General features: G+C 40.5%; 1 protein-coding gene and 1 long non-coding RNA gene across 2 annotated transcripts in view; one reads left to right on the top strand and one right to left on the bottom strand.

Annotated features, from left to right (window-relative positions):
* The window catches only part of LOC121103358, a 27,026-nt gene extending 14,853 nt beyond the window's left edge, over positions 1-12,173 (top strand). The window contains exon 2 of the long non-coding RNA XR_005835527.1: positions 11,946-12,173. This is a non-coding gene — a long non-coding RNA (uncharacterized LOC121103358). The remainder of the gene's footprint in view (positions 1-11,945) is intronic.
* Positions 7,195-16,656, bottom strand: LOC103657327 (zinc finger protein 677-like). Its single transcript, XM_040632921.1, has 2 exons — positions 15,319-16,656; positions 7,195-9,545 (listed from the first exon to the last, which is right to left on the bottom strand). The coding sequence occupies exons 1-2, from the start codon at positions 15,500-15,502 to the stop codon at positions 7,486-7,488; spliced, it is 2,244 nt and encodes a 747-aa protein (XP_040488855.1). The 5' UTR covers positions 15,503-16,656; the 3' UTR covers positions 7,195-7,485.

Below are 16,656 nucleotides of genomic sequence, written 5' to 3'. Positions count from 1 at the left end.
TCAGCAAATGATGGGGAAGGAACTGAACCAGGACAGGTGACCCCTTTGTGGAGGGAGGGGCTGCTACAGGGAAAGTCTGAGGAACCCATCAGAAGATGCCTGGTTGGCAGTCAGGGAGCTGCAGGTTTTCGGAGGGATGTGGCATCCTTAGTCGGCCTGGGGCAAGCCTGAGAATGTGATCCCTGCATGTGGGGGTGGCTGCCGCCTCCCTGTGCATGCGCGGGCTTTGGTGTTAGGTGGTGACCTCTAGCTTTCCCAGCGGAAGTTAGGAGTCTAAGGAAGCCCGCCTGGAGAAGAGGCTGGGTTAGATCTGCATGTTCTCCACCTGGGCGGTTATTTTGGAGGAAATCAAGAGGACGGTGCTTTGTTAGTGCTTCCAGACCCCCAGAGTGGCCGAGTAGTATGTACCTGGGCCAGACTCTGGGTGCAGCTGAGGGCCGAGCCCATAGCTCTGTGTCGGGGTGCATGTGTGGGGCCAAAGCCTTGGGGTCCTCCGTTAGGGCTGTTTTGGAGTAAGCACTGATGGATACCTTATTTGTTTATTTTGGGAGTCCAGTGCCAGGCCCAGGTGCTGCCCTCAAAGGCATCTAAATTTTAGGAGGCACAGCATTCAGGCACTGGGGGGAACTGGGGATGCTGAACACCACGTGTGCACATGCGCCAAGGGGTTGCTGGAAGGAAAAGATGGGGTTGGGGGCAATCAGGGACCCATGAGGGCATAGCCCATGTTAGCAGGACAGGTTTGTGCTTCCGGTTCTAGTTCCACGTGGAGCTGAAATCTCGACTTGGGTAGTGAAAGGATCTGGGCAGGTGGTTCAGAGGCCTAGGCTGGAGGGGCCAGGTTACAGCTGCAGATTCTGTGTTTTTCAGTATTTTCCAGACCTTTGGGCTGGGACTGGTGCTGGTTTGGGCAGAAAGCACCTCTGCTAGAACAGGCACTGTCAGGAGGGATGGTATGTTGCAGAGTTGGGTTATATGAACGGCAGAGCTGGGCTGGTGCCTGCAGGAGGCCTGAGTGCTGCCTGGGAGATTGGTGTGTGGCCAGAAGCAAAGCAAATGGCTTTCAGGACCCAACTTCCACATAGCAACCCCGGGCCTCAGGTCCAGCCACTAACAAGATAAGCAATGTCCTGAAAGCCTGTGCCCAGGTGTCAGAATTGCCATCCTTGCTCCCAGGGCCAGGAGGGCCTGGTGCATGTCTTAGCCTCCAACAATAATAGAAAATACTCCTGTTGTATCACCGAAGTGATGCATTAAGATAATGCCACCATTATCTGTGTTGGGAAGTTCTTCTAGAATGTGCTGAGTCTAAGGGTGACAGATACGCAAGTCCATAGCGAAGGTCATTCTGCAGACAATGAGCACATGGTTCAAAACTGTCATTATCCTGAGCACAAAGGAGTGGCAACAGATCTAGTGTAAGAGAACTAGAGTTAAGACAATTAAACACAATGTGCACCACAACTGGATTGTAGATTTGTAAAAACAGAAGACCTCCTTGTATCAGTGGGGAGAATGTGTGTGTGCACTGTCTACTGAATTGGCGGTCTAGTGTTAGTTTACGTGTGATAGTTTTATTGTGTTTGGAGAACCACCTCCACGTTAGAGGATCCAAGATCAAGTTTCTAGTAGATTTTCTATGTTCCAAGGGTCCTCTTCCTGGTTTGGAGACAGCCATCTTCATGCCGTATCCTCACGTGGTGGGGGGAGGGAGCTCTAGTCTCTTCCAACGTGGCCCATTATCTTAATGGGAGAGCTCCATGCTCAAGACATCGTCCAAATCCAATCACCCCCACAGACCCCACCCCAGAACGACATCCCAGTGAGGAGTGGTCTTTGCATTATGAATCCAGAGGAGCACAATTGTTGTGTTGATAGCGGTAGTTAGGCGTCAGCAGCCGAAGTGCCACCATGGTGGCACAGCAATCCTTGTCTCAGAACTGCCAAGATAGTCCACATGTGCAGAAATCAGCGTGATCACTGGCCCATGTTCCACACAGTGTGTGATGCAGGGCATTCAGCTCTACGAATGTATAAACAGGGAGTGTTTCAATAGAGAGGATTAGTTAATCATCTCCATGGAAAATTTGTGGCATTTTAATGCCTGTGATATGGTCTCTATTACTGTGGCAGTATGTCCTTCATTGATGACTGATTCAGGAAACCGACTGGATGGGATGTAAGTCCAGACCGACATACATATGTAAACCTGTGGAACCTAGAGCAGAAAATCTTAACGCAGGGGTGCCTGGGTGGCACAACGGTTAAGCATCTGCCTTCGGCTCAGGGCATGATCCCGGCGTTATGGGATCGAGCCCCACATCAGGCTCCTCCGCTAGGAGCCTGCTTCTTCCTCTCCCACTCCCCCTGCTTGTGTTCCCTCTCTCGCTGGCTGTCTCTATCTCTTTCGAATAAATAAAATCTTAAAAAAAAAAAAAAAGAAAATCTTAATGCAGGGTGTGTGTACGGTTTGTGAGGTATCAGAATCAAACCACACCTAGAGAAGGACAAACCTAAAACTGAAGAAAACGTTACATGTGAAGATCAAAATGGTATCAGCTGTGGAGTAGTTCATTGTTTAATATTTTTCCCTAAACGTGTTTCTATGCGTATTACATTTCCACCATTGCTGTAATAGATTTCCGTGAATGTAGCAGCTGAGAGCAACGCACATTTGTTTCCTCACAGATAGAATCGGGTCCTCGCTCATGTGTCAGATTAACAGAGTGGTTGACCAGCTGGTTTACATGGGAAAGTGTTTTGCCCATCCATAGTTTTCCTGTCCAAACGTTGTACATGTCCATACTTTTCTAGAATGTCATATACTTAGAATCATACAATATGTAGTCTTTGCAGATTGGATTCTTTCACTTAGTAATGTGCTTTTAAGGTTCTTCCATGTCTTTTCCTGGTTTGATAGTTCATTTTTTAGCAACGAATAATATTCCATTTTCTGGATGTATTACAGCTTATTTAACCATTCACCTACTAAAACACATCCTGGTTGCTTCCAAGTTTTGGCGGTTATGCATAAGTTCCTATAAACATTCATGTGCAGGGCTTTACATGGATACAAGTTTTCAACTCATTTGTATAAATACCAAGGATGTGAGTGCTAGATTATATGGTAAGAGTGTGTTTAGTTTCGTGAGAAACAGTTAAGTTGCCTTCCACAGCGCTTTTCTGAGCTCTCCATTATGTTCCTTTGATCAATTTATGTGTCTGTTTGCCAGTTCCACACTGTTTTCATTACTGTATATTTATAGGAAGCCTTGAAATCAAGTAATATCAGTCCTCTGACTTTGTTCATTTCCTTCAATATTTTTTTGCTGCTTTGCGTCTTTTGACTATCCATATAAACTTTAGGATCAATTTGTTGATATCCACAGAATAACTCGCTATTTAGTTTGGGATTGCGTTGACTCTGGAAGTCGATTGGGGAAGAACTGACACCTTCTATCGAGTCTTCCTGTGCATGTTCGTGGATAAGCTCTTCATTTAGTTAGTTCTTTGATTCTGTTAATCAGCTCTGCAGCTTCCCTCATGTAGATCCTGTACGTACTATGTTAGACTTATACCAAGTGTAAGGGCTGTTCTGGTGCTAGTGAAAGTTACCGTGTTATTAATTTCAAATTCCACTTGTTCGTTGCTGGTTTGTATACTGTCTTAGTCAGTTTGAGCTGTTATAAAAAAGGAATGTAGACTAGGTAAACAATAGCTGTTTTCACAGTTCTGGAGGCTGGGAAGACCAACGTCAACGTGCTGGCTAATTAGGTATCAGTGAGAGCCCTATTCTTGGCTGCAAAACGCTATCTTGTTGGATTCTCACATGGTGGAGAGTACGTGCTCTGAGGTCCCTTGTGTAAGGTCACTGATCTCATTCATAAGGGTTCCACTCTCATGCAGTAATTACCCTCCAAAGGCACCACTACCACATACCATCACATCGTGGGTTAGAATTGCACCATATGACATTTAGGTGGGTAACACAAACAGCACATTGTATTAAGCTTGTGTCCTTCTGTCTTACAATTATCACTTTTTAGTTCTGAAAGTTTTTTGTTGATTCAGTGGACTTTCTACATAGACAATACGATCTGTGAACAGACAGTTTTATTTCTTGCTTCCTAGTGACTGTCCTGTGTACTTCTTTTTCTTACTGCATCAGCTAGGACTTCCAGTACAATGTTGAACAAGAATGGTGAGAGAGGACATCCTTGCCACTGAACAGTAGTACATTTTTAGAGTGGATTTTATGGTATGACAGGTCTTATTAAATCAAGTAAAAACATCTAATAGCTTCACGTTGAACCCAGAAAACATTTTGACATCCTGACCCTGTACTACAAGGACTTGGAGATATAAGGTCCGGTGTCTATTGCAATAATATAGGACAGAGATGATTAGTCTTATGGCAATAATAACAAAAGAATTGGAGATAATTTTTGTTTTTTTATAATTGGAAGTGATTTTAAGGTAAAAAGAGCACACTGTGTTCCCCAAATACCAGTATTAGATTCGTGGGGTATCAAAAGATCTCTTGGCTCTGTCTTACTAGATTCCAGTTCACAATTTCATACTGTCGTACTTCTTTCACTGAACTAAAGATATAAAAGGACTCTTCTTCTTCACATCTATAGGACACTTACTTTGTACCTCTTATTGTCCAGGGTTCATTTTCATGTTATACAACTCTTAAAAGAATCTTTAACTCGTGCATTAAAAAAAAAATTCAGTGTAGTAACAGAGAGAAAATTGTAAACTGAAGTAGGTTATGAAAATTTCTAAATAAAAAGGAAATTTTCTAGAGTTGAAAGAATCATGTAATGGTATAATAGTATAATCACAAACTGAGATTTTTATAGCCTTTGAAAAACTCTTCTAGTAAGATTATTGAATCCTATTTATTGCCTGATAAACACTTCCCCACTTGATTGTGAAACTAGTGTAAAAGCATCTTAGGCAGTTTTTCTAAGCAGTATTTCAGTATTTCACTTTCAACAATTATACTGGGTTAAGCAGGAAAGGATGTGCAAGAAGTTATTAGCATGAAGAAAACTGGTCTTTCCTAACCAAGCAATCAGAAGGTTTGAGAGTAAATACTCTGTGTTGTATTAGAATCCCACTCTAGTTTTGGTTTTTGTTTTGATATTTGACCATGGACAGCTTTTAAGCCTCAACCCTTTCTCAACTGCCTTCCCTGTTTCTGGTACAGTTTAAAGTTTAATTAAGTAAAGAAATAAATACATACACATACATACATACGCCACCCACCCACCCACCCCAAAACCCCAAACCACACATTCAGTGCATCCTCCCTCATCCTTTCTACTCTACAAGTGGTGGTCAAACTTAGAACCCCAGGTGCTCTTTCGTTTGGTGCCCTCAGGAAGATCAGACCACTTGCAGGCCACCTCATAAAGTGAGTCTCCCTTTCCTTGCTCTCTCAAGCCATTTTTTTCTGGCAACTTTGGAAACCTGCCCTACTATCCCCAGAGAGTCTCATTATGCATTAAACATTTTATCCCCTCTTGGTGTCTAGCATTATCAGACTTAACATCCAAGACTAAATTTTGGATAGGGGTTCATCTTGTGTCTGTGGGATATCTAAAAGTACTAAAATAACTATTTCTGAGGGGGGGGTCAATATGTGAAGTTCCTAGTTGGCCTACAAACAAACAAACAAACAAACAAACAAACAAGCCCAAAGTATCCTCAAGCATATATGCTCATGCTTAAGGAGAGACTTGATCAGTAATCTTTCCAGATCACTCCAATGAAAGCTCCACATGGGGACTGCTCATATCATATTTCTATTCCTGAAATTTTCTTTTCTTTCCTAACACTTTTCCTATGCTTAATATATTTGCCTCTAGGCACCTGGCTGGCTCCGTCAGTAAAGCATGTGACTCTTGATCTTGGGATTCCGAGTTCAAGGCCCATGTTGGATGTAGGCATTACTTAATAAAATATTTTTTAAAAAATTATACACACACACACACATCCTCATGTAAATCAAGGTGACTGCAAGTCATGGGTCTCATGTAGGCATAAAAAAGGGCATGTGGAAATATCAGAGGCATATTCAAGAATTGTGCTTCAGATGTTTAGAGGGAGAGTTTAAAGTTGCACTGCTGTGGTATCTTAATCACAGCCACATAAATATCCAAGGAGCAGACTGTAGAGAGAATAACTCAAGTAAATGATGAGTATATATTTATAATATTGTATGTTGTTTGATTCCATCATGGAAAAAAAATTGTTGCAGATGCCTCTCAGCCTTTGCTGCCTGAAGATGTATTGTGTTCGTTATGAAACACTATAATGAAACAGTATAGACTTGATCTGATAGGAAAACAAAAAACCAAAACACGATTCATTTAGAGTTTGAAAAATGATTACATTTTATTACTTAAACATTCTGAGTAAAACAGCATCAGTGTAGTGGTTAAACGGGAATCCTGTGCCTGTACACTGTATTCCGGTTGTTTTGATTAAGTTCTCCTGAAAACTGCTCTCTTTAGTTCCCCAAAATAAGACTAACTTTTCACTCATCTTTGATATACAGCCACTACTTTCATGGAAGGGAGAGGATGACCATCACTTCTCCATTATTTCTATCACATGAGCAATCCCTACTAACCTATCATGAAAATCTCAGTCGCAGTCTCAGAGCCTGCTGTTTCATGCTCCTCTGGCAGAGCAGTGGTTTCTGATCATCTCGTGGCCTTTGTTATACAGACAAATCTCTAGAAGGGGTCCTGAACATATTATTATTTACATCATTGTTTTACAGGTATTCTCTGCCCAACTCATGTACTCATTCAATTCCACAAAACACTGTATGTTAAAATTCAGTGTTCCTTCAGGATACATGGATGTGAATGATTCCCATTTAATAAAGTAGGCTCTTTTATCTTACTGTTCTGCTCCCAGAGACCGTCATGGTAACACATGAAAAACATGTAATGAAGGTATAACATCAACAAATTCCAAATTTCAGATCAAAAGACATCAGTAGTGAGTGATGTAGGCCTTTCAAGGAACCTCAAGTAATGTAAGTTTTTTTTTTTTTAAAGATTTTGTTTATTTATTCGACAGAGAGAGAGACAGCCAGCGAGAGAGGGAACACAAGCAGGGGGAGTGGGAGAGGAAGAAGCAGGCTCATAGCGGAGGAGCCTGATGTGGGGCTCGATCCCATAACGCCGGGATCACGCCCTGAGCCAAAGGCAGACGCTTAACCACTGTGCCACCCAGGCGCCCCGAGTATTTTTAAAAGAAATTCTACATTCCTAAAGCTCTTCTTGCTACGCTGACACTCACCTCATGAGTCTTAAAATGATTTTGACTTTACTTACTGTGAAGAATTGAACAACCGAGGTTGATTAATCTTGGACTAGAGACTTAGTTCTCCCTAGTATAAATTCTCTGATGTATAGTGTATTGTGGAAAATGGTTAAATGATTTATGCCATTCATTATACTTCTAAGGTTCCTCTCCAGCATGAGTTCTTTGGTGAATCCTGAGGTCAGACCATTTTCTAAAGGCCTTGCCACATTCAGTACATTTGTATGGCTTCTCTCTAGTATGCGTTCTCTCATGACCCCAAAGGTGTGAACGTTTGATAAAAGCCTTACCACACACAATACATTTGTGTGGTTTCTCTCCAGGATGTATATTCTGATGTCTTATGAGGCTTGAATACTGCTTAAAGGCTTTGTCACATTCATTACATTTGTAAGGTTTCTCTCCAGTATGAATTCTCTGATGAATTGTAAGGTTTGAATTTTGACTAAAGGCCTTGCCACACACATTACATTTATATGGCTTCTCTCCAGTATGGATTCTCTGATGTCGGGTAAGGCGTGAACACCAGTTAAAGGATTTGCCACACTCATTACATTTGTAAGGTTTCTCTCTTCCGTGAATTCTCTGATGATCCCCCAAGCTTGAGCTTTGAATAAAAGCACTGTCACGTGCTTCATAATGTTTCTTTTCAGTATGTATTTTCTGATGTCTAGTAAGGTGTACAAGTAGTGTATATGTTTTATCACATTCATTACATTTGTAAGGTTTCTCACCAATATGTTTTTTTTCATGTTTAGTTAGGCTTGAACGCACAGTAAAGGCTTTGCCACACTCATTACATTTGTGAGGTTTCTCACCAGTATGAATTCTCTGATGTCCCACAAGACTTGAACTTTGGATAAAAGCCTTACCACATTCATTACATTTGTATGGTTTTTCTCTAGAATGGATTTTCTGATGTTTCACAAGGCTTGAAATGTGGATAAAAGCCTTGGTGCACACAGTACATTTGTGTGGCTTCTCTCCAGGATGTACATTCTGATGCTTAGTGAGGTGTGAGCACTGCTTAAAAGCCTTGCCACACTCATTACATTTATAGGGTTTCTCACCAGTGTGAATTCTTCGGTGAATCCTGAGGGTAGACCACTGTCTGAAAACCTTGCCACATTCAATACATTTGTATGGTTTCTCTCCAGTATGAATTCTCTCATGATCCCAAAGATATGAACGTTTGGTAAAACCCTTACCACATTCATTACACTTGTACGGTTTCTCTCCAGTATGAATTCTCTCATGACGCCAGAGGTCTGAACATTTGATAAATGCCTTACCACATTCATGACATTTGTGTGGTTTTTCTCCAGTATGAATTCTCCAATGATTTCTAAGGTGGGAATTTTGATTAAAGACCTTGTCACAGATATTACATTTATATGGTTTCTCTCCCGTATGGATTCTCTGATGTCTTGTGAGGTTTGAGAACTGCTTAAAGGCTTTACCACAATCATTACATTTGTACGGTCTCTGCTCAGAATGAATTCTTTGATGACTAGTAAGGACTGAATGATGGCTAAAAGTCTTTCCACACTCATTACATTTGTATGGTTTTTCTCTAATTTTTGTTTTCTGGTGCTGTGTGAACAATGAAGGATACATAAAAACCCTTCCATATTTATTACAAAGGTTGGTTTTGACACTAGGAAGAAATCTTTGAAGTGGCAAAATGGAAGAATAAGTTTTGACAGACTTCTCAACTTGATTACCTTCATTAACTTTCTCCTCAGTTTGAAATCTCTGCAGTTCAACCAGATGTGACTGAAAGCTTAATCCAATTCTATTTTCAAAACATTTTGTATACTTGTTTCCTGTATAGACTACATTATTTTTTACTTTTAACAAATTTTTTATTAATGACTTCCCTTGTTTAAAATATTGATACGTACTTTTTCTTAAAGAAACATTCTGCTTTAAAGGTAAATTAATCCAGGATTTGCTGTCTTGTTTATCTTTTCTACCAGTGAGATTTACAGTATCTGTCACAAGCACTCCTTTGGAATTTCTTTCTTCATATCCACATTTACTCTCAAATTCATACATATTTCCCCAAACTTCCCTGAAGTCAAAATCCTTAAGGTCATGGCTTTCATGTCCTCCCAAGACCACTGGTTGGCATAATTCTCTGTTCTTTCTTTCTTTCTTTGGTAATAATTCCTTGATCATGAATCTAGCAGAGCTATCTGAAAGATATAAAAAACCATAGTCTTCACATTAACTAGAGTTGCAAAATGGATATTACACTAAGTAATACTTACAATGAAGAGATAAAAACTTCTCAAAGTCTGCAAATGTTTAAGAATGCAAATGAATAGAATCCTTTAATAAAAGATGACATGTATTTAAATTATTTTAAGGGAACCCTACTTTCTCTCTCTCTCTCTCTCTCTCTCAGAGACAGGGAGAGGGTGGGGGAGAGAGGGAGAGATACAGAGAATCTTTAGCAGACTCCACACCTAGCATGGAGCCCAATGTGGGGCTCAATCTCACAACCCTGAGATCACAACCTGAGCCAAAATCAAGAGTCAGACACTTAGCTGAGCCACCCAGGTGCCCCCGGAAACCTGTTTCCAAACACCCTATGACCAAATCGTTCACGCTATGTAAATTTACATACATTCTGAAAGAAAGTGTATTCTTTGACCACCATACCACAACACACACCAATTGGCAGTAAACAAATGGGTGTCTCATACTGAAAAGAAACAGAAAGGGGGGGGGGCCTGGGTGGTACAGTCGGTTAAGTGTCTGGCTCTTGATTTGGGCTCAGGTCGTGATCTCAGGGTCGTGAGATTGAGCCCCACATAGGGCTCAGCACAGAGACTGCTTGGGTTTCTCTCTCCCTCTACCCCTACCCCCCTTTCTCTCTCTCAAAAATAAATAAATCTTTAAAAAAATATATTATACAACTGCATATTTACAGCATAATTATTATATGTAAATAAATGCTGAAGCACAGCTATATATGAAGTTAATAGTGGGGCTTTTTTGGACAACTAATCCATTTAAAAAATTAATGAGGGGTACCTGGCTGGCTTAGTCAGTAGAGCATGTGACATATTGGGGTTGTAAGTTTGAGCCCCATGTTGGGTGTAGAGATTACTTAAAAATAAAATCTAAAAAAAAAAAAATAAGATAAATACTTGGAAATTACAAACTATAAAGCTAAAAGGCTAATAGGACAATCAGGAATAATTTAATACAACATCATTGGAATAACAAAATATTCTTAATATCTACTCTAAAGCTATCTATACTCTATGCAGAATAGGCATTTTGGAACATTAACAATTGCTGAATTGCAGTCATATTCCAAACTAGATGCTAAAATCCATAATCTGTAAATGACAAGTTATTAAATGAAATTTTTAAATTAAACCAAGATAAGTCCAACAGGTAAATAATAAGTAACCACAATTACACAAAATTATAGACTGTGGAATTCTAATGATTTCTTTCTTAAGAACAAGAGAAAGAGGGGCGCCTGGGTGGCACAGCGGTTAAGCGTCTGCTTTCGGCTCAGGGCGTGATCCCGGTGTTATGGGATCGAGCCCCACATCAGGCTCCTCCGCTATGAGCCTGCTTCTTCCTCTCCCACTCCCCCTGCTTGTGTTCCTTCTCTCACTGGCTGTCTCTATCTCTGTCGAATAAATAAATAAAATCTTAAAAAAAAAAAAAACGAACAAGAGAAAGGACTTATAATCCAGAAAGAGCACACGAGATGAGAATTGGAAAATATGTTTAAGAAAAGCTCCCACATATTCCTAGCAGTCTAAGTTTCACACATGTCCACTGGCTTCTGAAATACCAGTTTTCAGATAGTATTATAAAGAACTGGGTAAATGTAACAGCATGAAAATCACTGAGTATTGTAGGTGCATCTCTCCAATAAAACAGCAAGTAAGTTGGCAAAAACTGTCAGAATCAACTTTATCAGAATTCTGGAAACTAAACAAAGGTTTACAGCAAACATGTAGATGATCTCAGTTGAAGAGCTTTTGACATTTTAACTTCCCCTGGCCCAAGCCCATTCTCTCCAGCATAGAGGCAGGCCATGTTCCTGGTATAGGTCTCTTGTACTGAGAGTGGCAGAACAGGCTTGATTATCTAAGAACTGTGGTTTTTACTTTGACCTGCCTGGTGGCTCACTGAAAAACTGGCTCAAAAAGTTTTGCCTTTACTTTGCTTATTAATTCAAGAGGTGCTACGGGGCAGGAAGCAGTATTTGACAAGCATATTTAAAGGCAAATGTATTACCAGATGACACTTTGGGCAAAGAGCAAACAAACTGAAAAGCCAGGGAAGAAGGGCTGGAGAGCGAAATGCTTTGGGGAATGAAAGGCTTTGAAGGGCTGCCATGTGTTCCTAGGAATCTAAGTCCTGCACATGCTCAGGGATGGATCAGTGCTCAGAAAACACACGAGGCAGCTCTATGCCTCCCCTCCTGCTAACCTCCAGGCTCAGCAGAACAAGGTGGTAAAGGCTAAGGCACCACTGTAAACTGCCAAGCTGAGCTTCAGGTATTCCCAAGCAACATACAGAATCTTAGGAGTCTTTTGCTTTTTGATTTTTTTTGGTTCTAGGTATTCGAGAAGTTCTGTGTTGAATCACTACCTGACCATGAAGCTAACCAGAGACTTGAGTGGCCACACATGACAAAGAATCCAGACTTCACAGATCAACTCCAAAAAAATTACTAAACAAACGACAACTACAATAAGCAGCAAAATCCAATGCTGGAATGAGGATGTGCGGGGGGAGAATGTGACTTCCAGAGTTGTCATAATATTAAAAATGTTTAGCTTAAAAAATTATGCGGCATGCAAACCAACAATTACGTTGTTGGAAAAAAAGCAATTTAACAAAAATTGCCCTGAGGAAGCCCAGACATTGGACTTTGCTAGACAAATAATTTGTCACTATTTTAAATATACTGAAAGAACTAAATGAAACCAGGTGCAAAGAACCAAAGAAACAATGAGAACAATATTTCCCAAAACAGAAAATCAACAGAGACAGAAATTATAAAAAGGAACCAGAATAGAAATTCTGGAGCTGAAAAGTACAAAAACTAAAATGGAAGAAGCCCTAAAGGAGTTTACACCAAACTGAAGAGGCAGAAGAAAGAACTAATAAACTTGAAGATTAAGTCAACTGAGATTATCCAATCTTAGCAGCAGAAAGAAAAAAAATGAAGAAAAATGAATGGAGAACAAGAGACCTGTGGGACACCTTCAAGTGTACCAACAAAGATGATGGGAATCCCAGAAAGGACAGAACGAAGTGGACAGAAAAAAATATCTGAAGTAGTAAGACAGAAAAATTCCCAAATTTGATGAAATACATAAATCTACGTATCCAAGGAGTTTGGCAAGCCCCAAGTGAGATAAACTGGAAGATGCCCACAGTGAAACACTTCATAATCGAACTGTCAAGAGCCAAAGACAGAATCCTGAGAACAGCAATAGGCAGTTCCTTTGGCGACGGAGATCCTCAGTAAAACTACTGACTGATTTCACACCAGGAACCATATGGACCAGAAGGCAAGGGGATGACATTTTCACAGTGCTAAAGGGAAATAACAGTCTACCAGGAATTCTACATACTTCAAAACTATCCTTCAAAATAGAGGGTGATTTAAGACATTGCCAGAAAAAACAAAAACTGAGAGTCCCTTGCTAGTAGACCAGTCCAACAAAAAAATGGTGAAGGGAATGCCTCAGGCTAACATGAAGGAGGAGACAATAACTTGAATCCACATCAAGAAATAAGGAACAGTAATAAAGACAGTACATAAGTGTATATAAGGTTAGTATTAATGTATTTTTGGTTTGTCACTCCTCTTTTTCCCTATTGGTTAAAAAAACAAAACTAATTTTAAATCTACATTGATTGATCTCTACAATATGTGGAGATATAATTTATGACAACAGGAGAGAAGGACAGGATATAGAGGACCCAAGTTTTCATATAATAGCTTGGAGATATTGTGGGTTTGGGTCTGGAGCAATGCAATATAGCAAATCTAATGAATTTTTTCATTTCCCAGTGGCTGTATTATGACACAAAATATACTTTAAGTAAAAATTTTTATGAGAAAAAGGACAGTATATGTATTTTTAAAAAGATAACTCATTAAGGAATTACAGTAAACATAAACATACACACAAGCGAACCCCAAAACATATGAAACATGTATAGAATTGAAGGGAGAAATAAAAGGAGTTCTAGAATAGTATTTGGAGACTTGCAGACCTCACTTTCAAAAACTGGAGAGTACAGCTAGACAGAAGTTCAGTACGGACACAGACGATTTTAGCCCGACTCCAACGAGTACTGATGGACACATGTGGAGCCCTGCGCCCAGTAAGAGCAAAATACATTCTTCCCTACATGCACGTGAAACATTCTCCAGAACAGACAATATATCAGTCCATGAAGCAAGTCTCAACAGACTGAAAAAAGAGTGAAATCATACAAATTATTTTCTCCAACCACAAAAGAACGAAACTAGAAATGAACTGAAGAAAACTGGAAAGCTCAAAAATACATGAAAAATTTTAAGCATTCTTTAAAAAAAGCAGTGGGTCAAAGAAGGTATCACAAGGGAAATTAGAAAATACTTTGAGAGAAAACAAACAAAACCACAATATAGCAAAGCTTATGGGCATAGTGCGGTGTGGACGTGCTTATACTCCTGCTGTGAGTGAAAGCAGTTTTACTGCTGGATTGAGAGACCCACCCCACTCCCCGGTTAGATATACTCTCTGATGTGCAGCAAAAGCAGAACTGAAGAAACGGCTGGGGGCCTGAAGAGGCAGAGAGCTCTGGGGCCCCAGATGCTTATGTTTTCCAACCCCAGGAGAAGGTCTCCCAAGTACACAGAATGGGATGGATCCTGGAAAAGGTCTGCCAGGACTGGGGAGTCTTCAGCTCTGACCTGTGTGGACTGGGAACAAGAATGGGGCAAGGCCAAAAAAGAAAGAGGACCCCTTAATTACCAGCCTCCCAGTGCTCCTTAAGGTCAAGGGACCAAAGAAGACATAGGGGCATGGGGCTCCCGGCTGGCTTAGTCCGTAGAGCAGCCGACTCCTGATCTCTGGGTTGTAAGTTCGAGCCCCACATTGGGTGCAGAGATTACTTAAAAATAAAATCTTAAAAAAAAAAAAAAAAGGTCATGGGACATATAATAGAGGGCCACAGGTCATGATAAAGATTTTGCCTTGGTCTTTGCATGAGCTAGAGGTTGGGAGGATGCACTTCTACGTATCTGAAGAAGGGAGTGACAAGGCGAAGGGAAGTAAACTTTCCTCTAAGAGCTCACAAGAAGGAAAATCCCTCCCATTGGGAGAAAGTTGCCCAAACACTATTAATGGTGCAGCCCCCTCTCTGCCCTTCTGAGCTCTTGCCTGTGCTCCTTAAGGTCAAGGGTTGTTCCCACCCATTTGGCTTTTTCACTGTTTTCACCTTGCTCTCCACAGTCTGGGGCTCTTTCCNTTGCTCCAAAATAAAGATATTATTCAGGTCAGGAAGAGGGATTCCTGCTTATAGAAAGAAAGGAACACGATGTGCTGTGTCTTTTCCAGAATACAATTCCAGCCCTTTGTTCAGCTGCGGAGAGAGGATGTTACAGATGTGTCTAGAAAAAATTTTTCACAAACTTTTCAGCCTCTCCTTCTGAATGCTTAAGGGATTTTTTTTAAAGCATAGATGTCCAGCTGTCTTCCAAGAACTACTGAGTCAAAAGTACAGGGATAAAAGTGGATCCAGAATCAGATATTTTTTAAAGTTTGCCATAAGGTTTTGTTCTTACTCAGCTTCTGGAAGTGCCACTAATCTAGGGTGGAGTGGGGAGATCATCTGAAAGTCTACATGCTGCCTCATAAACTTTTTCATTTCAGAAGGTACATGGCCTCAAACTCAGTCAAGCAGAGCAGGGGCTCCTAAGAGACTCACTGGGGCAGATCCCAACTTCTGGAGGGACGTTTTCCTCACCCAGGGAGACCAGGTTCCGGTAGTTCTCCACCATCACGTCCCTGTACAAGGCCCTCTGGGCAGGGTCCAGGCACTCCCACTCCTCCGCAGAGAATTCTATGGCCACATCCCTGAATGTCAACCGTCCCTGAAATGAAAAACACATTTCACCAAGGAACCTTGGGGAGAGTTCTCATGTTCACACAAAATGTGAGCAGGAAAGGGATGTCAGGATCAATTCAACTGAAATCAATGTTCGGACATCATTTTGAGCCAAGAACAGATAACTGTGAGCAATTTAGATATCCCTAATTTTGTTTTATTATGTTTTCCCATCAGAGGATATCAGATCCACTAAAACCCTGTAGATTTCCCATTTTCATGGAAAATGAAAGAACTGTATGAATGAAAAAATGTCCAACACACAGTGGTTTATGTGAACATGGTACCTACTATGTTCTTCACACTAGTGCTAGTTCTACACACCCAGCGGAGCTAGAGCACAAGAGGTACCTTCACGTGTGACAAATTATCTGCAAAAATATACATTACATGTTTGCATTTAAAGTCAGACATTTAACCATTACGGAGTTTATTAGCCCAATGGAGCTTATTCCACTAACCAAAAAAAAAAAAAAAAATTCATGAGGAAGAACTTTACTAATGTTGTACGTTAATTTAACAGATTAAGTAGAACACAGGTTGATCACAGCAGATCTTGGAAGAAATACTGGATGATTAAAAATCATGCCAAACAGGACATTTAAAAAGCTACTGTTGAGCAAGACCACTCCACCAAGCATCACAATCCATAGTAAGCACTGGAAGCATTTCTACTACAGGGTGAGGCTGAGGCCCGTGGGCCAACCAGGCTCCGGCCAGTCACCACTGCATGGTATGCCTGAGGCCCATTCCCATTAGCAGTCGTACCAGGACCTCTATCTGCAAGACACTTACCAACCTATGTGAAGAGAAAACTACTGAAAGACAGAAGAAAGACATGATCAAAGACGGACAAACCTAATTCTTACTGGAAGATGTGGTGACATAAAGACCTCAGTGACTTAGAAATTCAGAGCGATTCAGATGCAGGAGAGACATGGGATTTAAAAAACAACAAAACAGTCTCCATCCTGTTGAGAAATAATTTTGAAATGAAAAGTGTTGAAATTTTGAAATGAAAAAAACCTGTTAAATGTGTGTGTTACATGAAACTTTTCAATCAATGAAATAAATAGCTGCAAGATACACACTAAAAAGCCAAATTAAAGAGATTATTTTATTTTTTTTTAAGATTTTATTTATTTATTCGACAGAGAT

The sequence above is a fragment of the Ursus maritimus genome, unplaced genomic scaffold (assembly GCF_017311325.1).
Source record: "Ursus maritimus isolate PB19 unplaced genomic scaffold, ASM1731132v1 scaffold_19, whole genome shotgun sequence".
Classification (NCBI taxonomy): Eukaryota; Metazoa; Chordata; class Mammalia; order Carnivora; family Ursidae; genus Ursus; species Ursus maritimus.
This window is presented reverse-complemented; position numbering and strand designations above follow the sequence as displayed.

Coding starts and splice junctions, on each gene's coding strand:
- LOC103657327 (XM_040632921.1), bottom strand. CDS start 15,502: ATGTGTTTTTCATTTCAGGGACGGTTGACATTCAGGGATGTGGCCATA. Junction 9,546..15,318: donor AGAAGTTGGGATCTGCCCCA/GTGAGTCTCTTA, acceptor TATATCTTTCAG/ATAGCTCTGCTAGATTCATG.